The sequence below is a fragment of the Camelus bactrianus genome, chromosome 11 (genome assembly GCF_048773025.1).
Source record: "Camelus bactrianus isolate YW-2024 breed Bactrian camel chromosome 11, ASM4877302v1, whole genome shotgun sequence".
NCBI lineage: Eukaryota > Metazoa > Chordata > Mammalia > Artiodactyla > Camelidae > Camelus > Camelus bactrianus.
This window is the reverse complement of record NC_133549.1, coordinates 80,384,376-80,397,933: the sequence shown is the minus strand read 5'-3', so window position 1 is coordinate 80,397,933 and position 13,558 is coordinate 80,384,376. Positions and strand designations below refer to the sequence as shown.

Here is a 13,558-nt window from a genome sequence, read left to right as displayed (position 1 = left end):
CTGGGGCCAACGCAGCGCTGGGCGCCTGGTGCCGAGGGTTCCCGTACCGGATATCTTGCTCACCTCCCTCCACAGGCACTCGGCTCCGGACGCGCAGGGCCCTCAGGCGGGAAGCTGCCGCCTAGGGCAGGTGGGAGTCTGAGGGGGCTTTTGGCAGACCGAGGCGCGCAAAGGGAGACTCGGGCTCTTGAAAAGAGAGCAGGGGTGCTCTGAGGGAGACAGGGAGAGAGACAGAGACCGCGCCGAGCTTCCTGGCTTGAGCTGAATTAGGCTCGGTTCTCAGGGCTGCAGCCCTTTCTGGATGAAGCGGAAACGGCGCTCTCAGTTGCCCTACCTGCTGCCGCACCCGCCTCCCAGACCTGCGGACGTGCTACCCGCTGGCGGGCCGCCTGGACTAGCAGAGTCAGAGGCCCTGGCGGAGCTGGCGCCGCGGGCTCTCTCAGCTCTGAACTGAGCCGGCGTTTCTAGCGGTTCCTCCGCGTTGCGGGGTCGACTTTCCGCGCGGGGGCGGGCTGAGCCCAGGAGGGGCCGCTGAAGTGCACCAGGCCTCAACCTGCCTCTTCCAGAGAGGTGCTGCATCCTCTTCCTAGCGGTTTTCGGAGGGATGTCCACTGGCGGGCCAGGGCCCCGGCACTCTGCCCGCCAGCTCGACGCTTCTCGTCCGGGGCAGCTGTCCACGTGTGGGCCCGCCAGATCTTTTGTTTCCAACTCACTAAGTCTTTAAGATCAAGGTTGGATCCCAGGCGATGCAGGGACCCGACCCACCGCCTCACCAGAATTAGTTCGGGCTCCCGAACGCAGCATTAGAATGTTCATAAAATATTCAATTTATGCAGTCTGTCCAAGAAGCCATCGTCCCAAAATAAAATCAGCAGTCTAGACGGAACACAGACACCAGAACTTATCAACAGTTGTCTGACTTGCATCTTCTGATGCATCTTGAGTGGGTCATAATGCCAACTTTATTTTCAGTGGTGCATAAATTAATTACACGCATTTAATAACCAAAATATCATTATATTCCCCCTTTAATATCATAAAGGCTTTCCGCCAGGGAAGCACTTAATAGTGCAGGGGGCCGTAACGGGCTATTATCCTGGTGTAATGCTATTACAGAACCAATTATGCGCCATTAGACTTGCTTTTTTTGCAGTTTATGTGATTTGATCCAATCCTGCGCCCCTGACTTGAAAATTTCAGCCCGGTACTTTAGAGTTTAATTTTCACCCAGGCAGAGGGAAGGGCGGTCTCTCTCCGCTGAGTGTCTGCCTCGGATGCATTTTAAAAGTAATTGCGAAGGGTCCCACCGCATATCATTTGCATGGAGAAGCGAACATAAATTCAGGGACCCCTTGCTGAGAACAAAATCAAACTTTCCTTTTGTACGGTCGCTTGGAAAGGGAAGCCGTGTGCAAAGAGTCCCCCCAAAACCCATCCGGCGGTGACAATTAGCAGCGCTTTGTCAATTTGCAGCCCGGTAGTCGCCAGGCCTCTGACAAGGGAAGCCCAAAGCCAAGCTCTCACCGAAAAAGGTTTGAGTAAGAGGGGACTCAGGGTGGGGGTGGGGTGGAGTGTTCAGAAATTAATGCTTTATGGCGGGTGGTGGTAGTGGTGGTTGATTCAATTTTCTTTTTAAAAGAAAAGAGGAAAAACGTTCTTGATGTTTGCTGAGAAATGACGGATTTTTTTTTTTTTTACACCACGTGGGCCATTTGTAAGGCCCAATAGACCTATCCAAGTTACTCGCTGTAGACAGCGCTGGAAATAATCAGATTAAGGCCAATTATGCGTGAGATTATAAAGGGGAGTGCTGAGCGGCGGCGCGCGCTGTAGACAGACAGCAAGACATCTGGCCACTTCCCGAGTCACTTTTTTGGTCCTGCGGGCGCCAGCCGCGCGGAGCCCCGCCCGCTTCCAGTCGAGCGGGGCGAGCGGACCAGAGGCGGTCACGCTCAGGGCTTCCTCGCCCGCCGCCCGCCGAGGTACAAGCGGCTCCGGACCCACACACCGAGCCCTGCGCGCCCGGCCTTGGGGCTGGGCTGCCTTCCCGGCCCGGGCTGTCTTTCGCGGAGATCGCCTGGCGCGCTCGCCGGACTCGGCTGCGGTGGCCTGGGTGCAGGGCTTGCGGCGGGGACTCCTGAGAGCTGGGAACCAGACTGCGTGGGTTTGGGGTTGGGGCGGAGGTTGGGAGACGACTATCAGGGTGGCAGACCCGAACCGAAGGGTTCTCCCACTGGGGCCCTGGTTTGCGATGGCGCTGCTACCTCCCACCCGGTCCCCAAAGTGAGCTGAAGGCTTTGGGAGGGGATCTTCCAGGAAGGGAGCGCCCGAGGCGCTCCAGGGCCGGTCCGGGGCCAAGGCTGAGGGAGACTTAGGCTCTGCCGCTGTTTGCTTTGCAGCCAGGCCAGATCTACGCACGCCTTGTGGGTCCCGCGGTTACCCTCCCGAGTCCTGGCTGTCCAGCCCATCCGGCCGTCGGAGATGTTTTATTTCCACTGTCCGCCACAGCTAGAGGGTGAGTAAGCGCCATGCCCGGAGGTGACCCAAAAGGCCGGCGGCGGCGGCCAGAAAGGGCCAGATCAGCAGCGGAGTCTGACGGGTGGTTGGGTCCCTGCCCTGAGAGGGACGCAGCCGCCTGGCCGTGGGTAGGGGCGCCCTTGGCCCCCTCCCCACATCCCGCTTCGGCCTTCCTCCCCGTCGTCGCCACCTGCTTCCCACCTCCCTCCCCTCCTGGGCTCGGTGCCCCGGGCTATGAGGGCTGCAGGGACGGGGGTCCTCCCAGCACAGATGCTGGTGTCACGCCTCTAATCGGGGCTCCCCTGCCCAGGGGGCCGCATCAATCTTTCACGGTGTTTTGCAAACATCCCGATAAGCCAGTGTGGACTAGGGAGTTGGCCGGCATGGTCTTTGACTGGACATGAGCTTGGAAGGACCCATTGCCAGGCTGCGCTTACTCCTGGCCCAAGGCCGTCTTGCTCCAGGTCCTCAAGTTCTGTTCCAGGCCGATGTGGCCCTCAGGAGCCGGTGGCCCTGCCCACCACTGCCAGAAGTGCCCAGGTATGGCCCCTCCTCTGTGACTCATTGGGTTTCTGACACCAAATGCTAACCACTTCCCACTCCCAGGGGCAGCCTGTGGCCAGGGTTTGGGTCTTTGAGGGGCTCCAGTTCTTAGAAGAAATTTTGTTTCAGGATCCTTGGTATGGTCTCTGCACTGGATTGTTAGGTGCGGGTAGGTTGGTGAGAAGGGGACAGCTTGGATCTCTGGTCTTGGGGGATCCTGCAGGGTGGGGCCTCCACACAAGGAGGGCTGTACTATCCATCAGGCAAATGCCCTTTAACACACTCTGGCCCTTTAACAGCGCTTTCCTCAGACCAGTAGTCTCTGCCATGGGCTATTAGGACTTACATAACTGGGAGCAATACCAGCACTTGGCTTTGGCAACCTACTCCTTTGATTTTTTTTTTTGGTGGGGGGTGGTGGGAGAATTTTGGAGGCAAAGAAGTTGAGGGAGGCATGGGGCAGGGCAAAAGGTGGTGAGACACTGGGGAACCTGAGAAATCAGAGGATACTCCTTCACCTTGCCCCCGTTACCTTGAGCAGCAGCTGCCCTCAGCTGGCCAATGCACACCAGGATTTCAGAAAGTTTGTTTTGTTTTCCCATGGAAGCTTTTAAGAGTTCAGCAGGAGTTTCTAAAGGAGGCCAATGAGGACCAGTGTTTAAGCCCTGCCAGCTCGGTCAGCATCCCTAGGAAGGGAAGGCCAGACACTTGGCTCCATTTCACCTGCTTTTACCTCCAAGGACTCATGCAGATGGGTGTCATGTAAAGGTCTGAGTGGTGCATCCCCTGACACTGTACCGCAGGACTGGAGGGGGAGCCTCTGCTCCTCTCTGAACCTCAGGTTAGGACTTACTGACACCCAGTAGCCCACCCTTCTGGTTAAAGTAGGAAGGCTGAGATCTGGGCACTTAGCAGGCGGTGGGCTGCCTGGGTGACTGAAGGGGAAAGCTCTGTCTGCAGGGTGGGAGGCTGAAGTCGCTTGGGGAGAGCCCTGGCCAGCCTGTCGTGGCCACAGCACACTGAGGTGCCTGCTGCTCTCGTCTCAGTTCACCTTTCCTTCCCACACCTGGGGCACATCCCACATCCCGGTGCTGATTCTGGTTGCTGTGACCAGAAGAAAAGGAGACGGGTCTTTAAGACCCTTTTTGTTCCTTCACAGATGTGTTTCGAAACCAGTTTTGCAAAAAGGGATGTTGTATTTTAGTTTAATGTCACTGGGGAGGAGGTGACCAGCGGCAGAGGGAAAGGCTAAGGGCAGACCCTTGGAATATGACATCTCATTATTGCCTATCAGCATTTTAATTTTTATTTTTTATTGAGAGAGGCATGCAAGAGAAAGCGAAGCATGGCTCATAATCTTGCTTCTCAGATAATTCTGCTGATACTAAATTTAAAAAGTACTACATACACCTGCATTGGAAATTCAAATAGAACAGAACCCCTTGAAAAGTGAAATCTTCCTTCTCTACCTCTTTTTCTAAAGATACTCCATATTGCTGGTTTCCTGTGATTTCTACAGGAAAAACATGCTTTTACCTGTGTATATTGTCATTTATGTATTTTTTCTCGGTAAGTTATGTCTTATTTGTGCTGAGATCATACAGCACATCGTTCAGAACTTTGCCTTTTTCACTTCATTATACACATTTTGGTGATTCTTCCATGTCAGTTTAGGCAGAGCTACGGCTTCTTTTCAACAGCTGTGTTGTGTAGTATTCCATTATACGTTGTGCAGAAAGTGTCTACTCTTGGGCACTTTGGTTGTTTCCAGTTTTTTTTTTTTTCTCTTACCATGTTACCAGGAACAATAGTCTCTCTCCATTTAGGCACACTTTATAAGTATATTCATAGATTACAAAGCTGTGTGTGCACTTAAATTTTTGATGGATATTGTCCAATTACCCTCTAATAAGGCTGCACCAATTCACTCTCCTACAAATGGTGAGTAGTGTGCACAGTTCATTGCACTCTAATCTGTACTGGATATAATTATGCTTTTTTTTGCAAAAATATTTTCTTTAACTGTTGCAAGGTTCAACATTGTTGTTGCATTATCAACCATTTTATTTATTTATTTATTTATTTATTTATTTATTTATTTTAGTTTTTCTTTTTGGAGGGGTAGGAGGTAATTAGGTTTATTTATTTATTTTTTTAATGGAGGTACTGGGGATTGAACCCAGGACCTTGTGCATGCTAAGCATGTGCTCTACCACTGAGCTATACCCTCCCCCCATTCTATTTATTTTTAAGTAAAAAGCCTGTTCTCATAGTTTCCTTTTTTTCTATTAGGTTGTCCATCTTTGTTCTTCTTAATGTGATGAACTGTCAGCCTTTTTCAGGATTCAGCTTGACATGCCGTGTTTCGTTTAAAGATATTATATGCACACTTTGTGAAATAATTGCGACAGGCAGGTATACGTCTGTGAGGCTGGTTGTGATTGGAGAGCCTCAGAGATTGCATCTCATCCTCACCCGTCAAGAACTTTGTTTCAAAAGGAGACAATTTGTCCATAAAAATGGAAATAAGACTGCTTTGAAAAAAAAATACTGAGACTGTTTCTTTGAAGTTTCCAGTGGGCTGGAGAGAAATATTTGTAACTGGGGTTTTGAGGAAGAAAGCAATTTGGACAGGATGACGGAAGGAGAAGGCTTCCCCAGAGAGTGGAGGTCTTGTGGCAAAGGATGTGGCACTGGAAATAGATAGGAGGGACTCCCTGTAGTAGACAGAATTTTAAAAAGCCTAAAAGACCTTGCTTCTTTGGACTGAGGTCCTTCTGAGAAACGATGGCTGGGCAGTGTGACTTGGCGGCTCCTAATGCCTAACACGCAGTGATTCTGCTACCAGAGCCCGTGGCAGGTACAGCCTTCACTGGCTAATGGGAGCTTGCTCATTTGTTTTCCTAAGAAGCCATTGTGGACTGTCAAGTAAATGGCGCACATTTGGAAAATGATCTGAATATACGTTTGGGGCCAAAATCTGTTCTGGCTTAATAGAAGCTTTGGAGGCGGCAAGGGAGGACTGTGGAAAAGAAGCCTTTCTTTTCAAGGAGCAGAGGGTCTTTTATAAGCCTGGCCAGAGGGTGGGATGCCCTTTGAGAGCGGTCCTTTTTAAGTCTGCTTGGAATTCAGGAAAGTTGCTATTGGTGCAGATTTTTTGTTAATTGACATCTCTATAACAGATCCACTATGGTGCTGATGAGCTGTGACCAATGGTAATTAATATTCATTTCTAAACCTCTTACCTCCTCGTGTCCTGAAGTTCTAGGAGAAAAGTGTTGTGGAAAACTCTTGGTGATTTCTTTCCTCCGTCCTCCCTAGCCTTGAATCCTTATTGTTTATAGAATCAAGGGAAAGTAAAATAACAGGTGAGAAAAAAGGAAACCTAGAGGCTTCTACTGAAGGATCAGAGGTAGGAGGGATGAGATGAAGATGCTTGGGACAAAGGTGTAGCTGGGAGCTGGAGGGCCAGTGAAGACTCCATCTCAAGTCAGTGACCCTTTCTGGCTTGGAGTCCAGAATTCCGCATGAAGTGGACGTGGCTGTGTTGGGGAGTAAGGTCACCACTCACGCTATGAAATAGGCATAGTAGGGCTTAAAGTCAAAGGTTACTGGGAGAGAGAGAGCACAAAAGAGTGGAAAAGAGGGAGCCTTAATTACAGGAGCAGAGAAGGATGCTTTGGGACAGACAGGGCTCTGTCTAGAGGGGACAGGTTGCTGCCTCCAAGTAAGTGTGCACGGCAGGGGGTCAGTGTGAGGACTGGGGGGCCCTCTGCTCAGGCTGATCCCGTTTTCTCCCAGCAGGCACCGCTCCCTTTGGTAACCACTCTACGGGAGATTTCGACGATGGGTTTCTACGGAGAAAACAGCGCCGGAACCGGACCACGTTCACTCTCCAGCAGGTAATGATGCCCCCCTTCTGAGAGTCAGCTATCTCCTGCCTCCAAGAAAAAAGAAAAAAAAAACCAGAGTTTGAGGAGCTCTTCTTTGTCTTTCAGAATAAGGCTAACTGATTGTGTTAATTGGATCTTTCTGTTTTCTTGAATTTATGTGTCAAGGAATCTGGGCAGGGGGCAGAGGACTTTGACCTCAATCCCAGATAGTAAGTGAGGAGACAATGATGACGGCTCTGGTCTGCCTTAGGTTGAGTCTGGGGACAGTCAGACATTCTTACCCAATAGATAGACGAGAAAACTGGGGCCCAAGAGGTTGACTGCTTTGTAGAAGTTATCACTGCCCATAAACGGAAGGGCTACCACTGGAGCCTTGACATTGTATTTCCAGGATCCGAGCTCCTTCCCTTAAATCTGTCTTTCTCCCAGAGCGCCCTGGAGCAGAGACCCTAGGCGGTTTCTGTGGGCACAACACAGTGAGGGCTTCTGCAAGTGATTGCTCTTCTCCTATACTCGATGGTGGAAGCTGCGTGGATTGCACTAATTCATAAGGCCAGCCTTAGATTTTGAGTCCTCTGGATCCATTTAAATGGAAATTGCATATAAATATTTGTGCCTCTCTTATTTCTACCTCTTGGGGTAGCACTGAGGTTGCTAGTAAAGCTTAGCTCCTAAGTCATCCACGGTTGCAATTTTAATTCTGTGGGATTTTTTTTTTTTTTCAAAGAGCCCTTTTCTACCCTTCTTCCTCTATTTGATCTGGGGAACTACTTCCTCGCCACTCATAGCAAATTGGAAATATACATCTGCTTCCTCTCACCTAGCTGCAACCTCTCACCAGTAAGTATATTTTCCTTTTACCAGCTGGAAGCTCTCGAGGCAGTTTTTGCCCAAACACACTACCCCGATGTCTTCACCAGAGAAGAGCTAGCCATGAAAATAAACCTCACAGAAGCCAGAGTGCAGGTAAACCTTCTTTTTAATTATTTAACTCTTGAATATTAAAACTGGCAAACTTTTTTTTTTTTCCCTGACATCACGACTGCAGAGTGCACATTTGGCCAAAGAAAGCAAATGAAGATGATCTGTCATTTTCATGATGCACTTTAATAACATCAACATAATGTGGAATATTAGATTAGGTTGATTAATCGGTCATTCATAATTAACTAGTGATAATGTTCTACACTAATTTGTCCGCGTCTCTAAGGTACTAAATTACATCAATGCACATCCATTTCCTTGCTTTGGAAAAAAAAAAAAAAAGAGCTGAGATGCTATTCTCAAAGCCGCTCTGACCGCTCTGGGGTAAGGCCGGTCAATTGCAGAGAACTGTGTTTTCATATGGGAACAGGGTAGGATCTGCTTTCCAGAAATTGCATCATGTCCAACTTCTCCCCAGCACGCGGACTCTTTCAGTGAAGTGGACCCGAAGACCATGGGCAATTGAAAAGTCTTTAAGCGGCAGCAGCGAAAGGGCTGCCTTGGAGACAAGCGTGGCCCACGGTGACTGTCTCTAAGCAGGATTTCTCTTTTAGAAGCTACATGGTGATTATGTTTAAGTGCACAAACCCGCCGAGCCCAGCAGATGTGCCCGGACACGGGAGGAACAGATTCGCAGCGCCGCCTCTCCGGGGCGAGCCATTCTTTGAGCACAATTATATATTCATTTTATTTATGGAGTTTCCTCCATGCTGTTTCTGTTCTTTTTTTTATGTAGGGGCTTGGGGTTAAGACTATGAAAAGATCTAATTGTAGGAAATATAATAGTTTGCTTTTGGTTCCCCTGGGTCATGTTAGTATCTCTTAAAAACCAATGGCTGAAGAGAGATAATGGAATTCTGAGCAGTAAATTGGGGGTTGTAAACAAATTATTTCCCCTATAATCAGATTATGTGATCCTGATTATTAAATCTGAATATGAATCATTGGTCATATGCGGGCAAATTAAACTGATTATTATTTGGAAATGAAAATCTCCTTTGGCCAGCATGTCGTTTATCCTTTCTTTTTTTTAATGCCAGCTTGCCAATAGCTGCCTAAAGACTGAACTGCAAATTGAGATAAATGACACAATTATTGAGCATTCAGAAGTGGAAGATCATAACTTCTCCCTGAAAGGTGCAAGGGTGAGATAGGGGTGGTGACAATTAAAGCGGGGAACTGTTGTTGGGGCTATTGTTGGCTATTCTACAAACAGACAATGGCTCTGAAGCATTTGTTTAGTGAGCCTGCGTGTGGGGACATGGCTTCGGTGGCGGGAAGGGAGATGTGTTTACATTTAGACCCCTTGCTCATTCAAATATGATTAATGTTCTCTAAAGCAGGGTCTTAATCGAAGCTGATGTTGTCAAACAATAACTAAATAGGGAAATAAACGACTCCATCATGCTCTTTCCTCAGAAGCAGGTGAACTGTCAGTGCAAAGTCATTAAAATATGATAATGAAAAATAGCTCAATTAAATGTTGTTATAGCTGTGACCTTCATTCAATTAAGACGCGAGAAAGTGTCTGCATTTTGCTTTGTATTTAACTGCCCTAAATTTAGAATATAGATAAAATCATTATTCAATGGTCGCTGATATGTGCAATTAAAAGCCAACTAGATTTTTTTTTTTAAAAGGAAAGAAACCAGTTAAAAGAGAATGAAGATTCAGAGGTGGGGTGGGCTGGCGGAAGGCTCAGCGTAGGGACCCAGGCTCTCTCTGGGGCCAGTCTGCCTGCAGCAGGAGGAGAGGATGCCCAGGGGAATAGGAGGAAGGTCTTGCCAGCCTTTTTTTTTTTTTTTTAAAGCCAGGAATTATCTCCCAGGAGAAAGGGGGAAGAGATTTAGCTGGATGGAGTAAAGAGCTGCAGGATTTCACTGACCTCCAGGAACACCTTGGACCCAGGCTGCCCGGTTGCCATGAGGCTGTCCGGTAAATGCAGTCTTGGTTTCCAAGGCTTAAAGAATTCCACCTCAGCCTGTAAGAAGGCAATTAGAGCAAGTGAATCACAAGCCGCTTCCTAACCTGAGGATGGTGCAAATAATACTGCTAATATTCACCGGGTGATTGCTATGTGCCAGGCTCCGTGCTCAGTCACATTTCTCTATGCTAATTTTCCTAACAATGCTTGGGGGCGGCCACTATTATCACCCCCAGACAATTTGGATCACCTTCCCCAGCCAAGCCACTGGGCTTCAAATTGTAGATCTGCCATTTGCCACCTGAATGACCTCGGGCAAGTTAATTACACTCTCTGTGCTCAGTTTTCTCATCTGTAAAATGGGGCTAGTAGAACTACCTGACTTCAAGGATTGCAGGGGTCTCTAAGCCAGATTCACTGGGGTCCAGAATTCTAAACCAGGGATGACTCCGGAGGCAGTGTTTCTAGTGCTGCTGGTCATGAACTTGTCATGATGTGTCAGAGATGATTTCAGGGTGAAATCACATGTATGAGGCTGGACACACTCAGGCCAGACCTGCTGGAAGACAGGATAAGTATTTTTGAGGAAGAAACCCCAGGGTGGTGTTTTATAAACTGTTCTGATGATGAGTCCCCCCCTTTCCCCATAGGGAATACATTTCACATCAAATAAATGTACTTGCCTACACTGAGACTTTCCACGAGATGTACTTTTACCCTCACTGTGGCCAGTGCATTTGGATTCTTCCTTAACACTCATTTAAAAATGCCTGTCACACCTTCTACTCTGATTTTCTGAGCCACTCGTGGGTCTGAAGCTGTAATTCAGAGAGTTCTGTTTTGGTAGACCTTTGGAGAGAGGAGGCTGTGCTCCTGCGCGCCTGCTGCAAGGTGAACTGTGAGCCATGGCACGGGGACCGGGCATTTGGGTTTGAGTTCTAGTTCCCTCCTTCTGTCTGATTTTTTGCCTCCATTGGGTGTGGGTTTCCATCGGGGGTTCAGGTTTGGTTCCAGAACCGAAGGGCCAAATGGAGGAAAACAGAGAGAGGGGCCTCTGACCAGGAGCCAGGAGCCAAGGAGTCCATGGCAGAGGTGACGCCCCCGCCCACAAGAAACATCAACTCCCCACCCCCCGGGGACCAGGCCCGGAGCAAGAAGGAGGCCCTGGAGGCCCAGCAGAGGTGAGGCTGGCTGGACCCCTGGGCCGGGAGGGCTGGCGGGTACACACGGTTGGAAACTCAGTGTGTGATTCTCTTTCTCTGCTAGCCTCGGGCGAACTGTGGGTCCCACAGGGCCTTTCTTTCCCTCTTGCTTGCCGGGGACCCTCCTGAACACAGCCACGTATGCCCAGGCCCTGTCACACGTCGCCTCCCTGAAAGGTGAGTTTGGGCTCTGCTGCCTGCTGGGCCGGGTGGGGACCCCGCTTGGCCCTGCTGGCCTGCACCACTTCCAAGGGGATTGTGATGATCATTTGCCTGTCCTGCTTTCTCAGTCCGGCCCATCCTTGCACCTGGGGCCGGTGCAGCTCCTTTCCTTCTTCTGTCAGTCACAGCCAGAGTCAGTTTCCAAACATGCTCTCTTGTTCCTCTTCTACATGACCTGAGAACCTAGGTGAAGCTCGTATCCCTGCACCTGACTGGGGGCTGACTGAGGGACGGCTGTTTCAGTGTTCACAGACTGCTCCCTCTCACTGGTCCCAGTTTTGGGTGCTAGCTTGAAGCTTTTGGGTGAGGCCTGTGATGGACAATTGTCCCAGCTCATGAAGACCCTCTTCATTCGTGTAGTTTGCCCACCCGCCTTCTCCAGGGTCTCCTAATATCAAGGACTCTGAATTGTTAGGGTTTGTGGTTTTCTAAGATTTGCTTTCTTCTCAAAGGCTGTTGTTGTCTGAAGGTTGGAAACTATTAGGGGCATTTTTTTTTGCAAGTACATTTTTTTTTATTCTTATTGACGTGTAATCAATTTACTATGTTAGTTTCAGGTGTATAGCAAAGTGATTCAGTTATACATATATATATATATATATACACATATATATATACATTTTTTCAGTTTCTTTTCCATTGCAGCTCATGACAAGAAATTGAATATAGTTCCCTGTGCTATACCTAGGTCCTTGTACAGTTTATATTGTTAGGGACATTTTTGTCAGGTCCAGAGAGGGGGACTCTGATGGGACTGTTCCTTGGGGATCCCCGGGGAACCCCCACTGGATGAATCGGCCCATCCAGTATCTGTCAATTCCTGGTCCCAAACCCACTCTTCTTGCCATGAGATCAGCCAGCTGTGCTGGCCGGGAGCAGGGCGGGGCCCCACAGTGGGTCCAGGGCAGTGAGTGTTAATGTTGGCGGTTGTCTTGTCTCTGCAGGTCTGGGAGGTGGGGGTGCAGGCTTGGCTGTAGGCTTTTTCCTGATGATAGGCAGTGGGGGAGCCCCCCCTAGGGTGTTTCCTGCTTGTTCTGCATTAAGGTCTGGGGTCTTCTGCCCTTGAGGGGTCCTCCTCCAGCAGATTGATCAGACACACACACACACACACACACACACACACACACACACACACACACACAGAGTGATGATCTGCATTGCAAATGTGGTTTCTGGAAGCTGAATGAAGGCATGATGGAGCCCCCCTGGGGATTCTCCAAAAAGGAGAGAACATTCTAGGCCCAGAGAGCAGGACGTGCAGAGTGCCAGGAGCAGGGAGGAGAACCAGGTTTGTCTGGAGAATGGCCGGTACATTGGGTGCCCACAGGAGAGTGCCCAGAGATAAAGTGGAGGGGCCCGAGCTTGCAGGCCCTGGACACCGCACCCCTGCATCTGGATTTTCCTCTGTAGGAGGTGGGGCCCTGAGGCCTGGAGCCAGTTCTGAATGGTCCAGGCAGCTGGGCGAATCCCTGGGCTCAGATGGCTGGAGTGGGAGGATGAGGCTCAGCTCCATCCAACTCTGGGTGCCGTGTGCCCCGGCGCTTCCTTCAGCTCCAGGGTCTGTGTGCTTCAGGGGCCAAGTAGAGTCCCCTCTACCCCCAACAGAGTGGCCCTGGGACATATTCACAGACACAATAGGCTGGTAGGGCACTGTGGAGGTGGAGTCCCAATTGGAAGGGGCTTCTGGAAGCAGATTACCAATGGGACGTGGGTATCATTCAAGGAACTGGTCTGGGCAGAGGAGCACTCCTATATCCATCTGTCTGTCGAATCCTCTCTACTTTGGTGAGGATCAGCTCAGCTCCTGAGAGTAACCGTCTCATTCCTAAATGTTCTCTGCTTGCTCCGCTCCAGCCTCATGATGAGTTGGAGGTGAATTCTATGTCTCTTTGGTGGGGTAGCCCTCGGGGGTGGTCTGTAACAAGCCCAGACCCTGGTGGAGGTCGGAAGGGGCTGAAGGAAGGGAGAGAGGGCTAGGTTGCTGGCAGGGAGGGCGGGATGGTGTCTGCCAGCCAATAAGGCAGTGATGAGAGGGACAGAGCAGAAGGAAGCAGGGCTGAAGGGAGGGGCCAGTAACCTGTCACCCTTCCTCTTTGTTCCTCACTCTTATGTACTCCCCTCAACCCCAGCACCTCCCTTGGGGTCTGCCTTGTGCCTATCTCACTGGAAACACACTTTCCTTTGATGGCAGGGGGGGTGGGGGCTGTGGTGGGGATGCGCAGAATTCTGCAGAGGTGACAGAAGTCACTGTGTGCTCACCAAACTAGGGCACA

The 13,558-nt window shown here is 49.9% G+C and overlaps 1 protein-coding gene across 1 annotated transcript in view; it reads left to right on the top strand.

Annotated features, from left to right (window-relative positions):
• The first annotated feature begins 1,625 nt into the window (after window positions 1-1,625).
• The window catches only part of DRGX (dorsal root ganglia homeobox), a 32,031-nt gene continuing 20,098 nt past the window's right edge, over window positions 1,626-13,558 (top strand). The window contains exons 1-5 of the mRNA XM_010963497.3: window positions 1,626-2,515; window positions 6,865-6,962; window positions 7,818-7,919; window positions 10,864-11,042; window positions 11,128-11,240. Coding sequence (XP_010961799.1) covers window positions 2,482-2,515; window positions 6,865-6,962; window positions 7,818-7,919; window positions 10,864-11,042; window positions 11,128-11,240 — 526 coding nt within the window. The 5' untranslated portion in view covers window positions 1,626-2,481. The remainder of the gene's footprint in view (window positions 2,516-6,864; window positions 6,963-7,817; window positions 7,920-10,863; window positions 11,043-11,127; window positions 11,241-13,558) is intronic.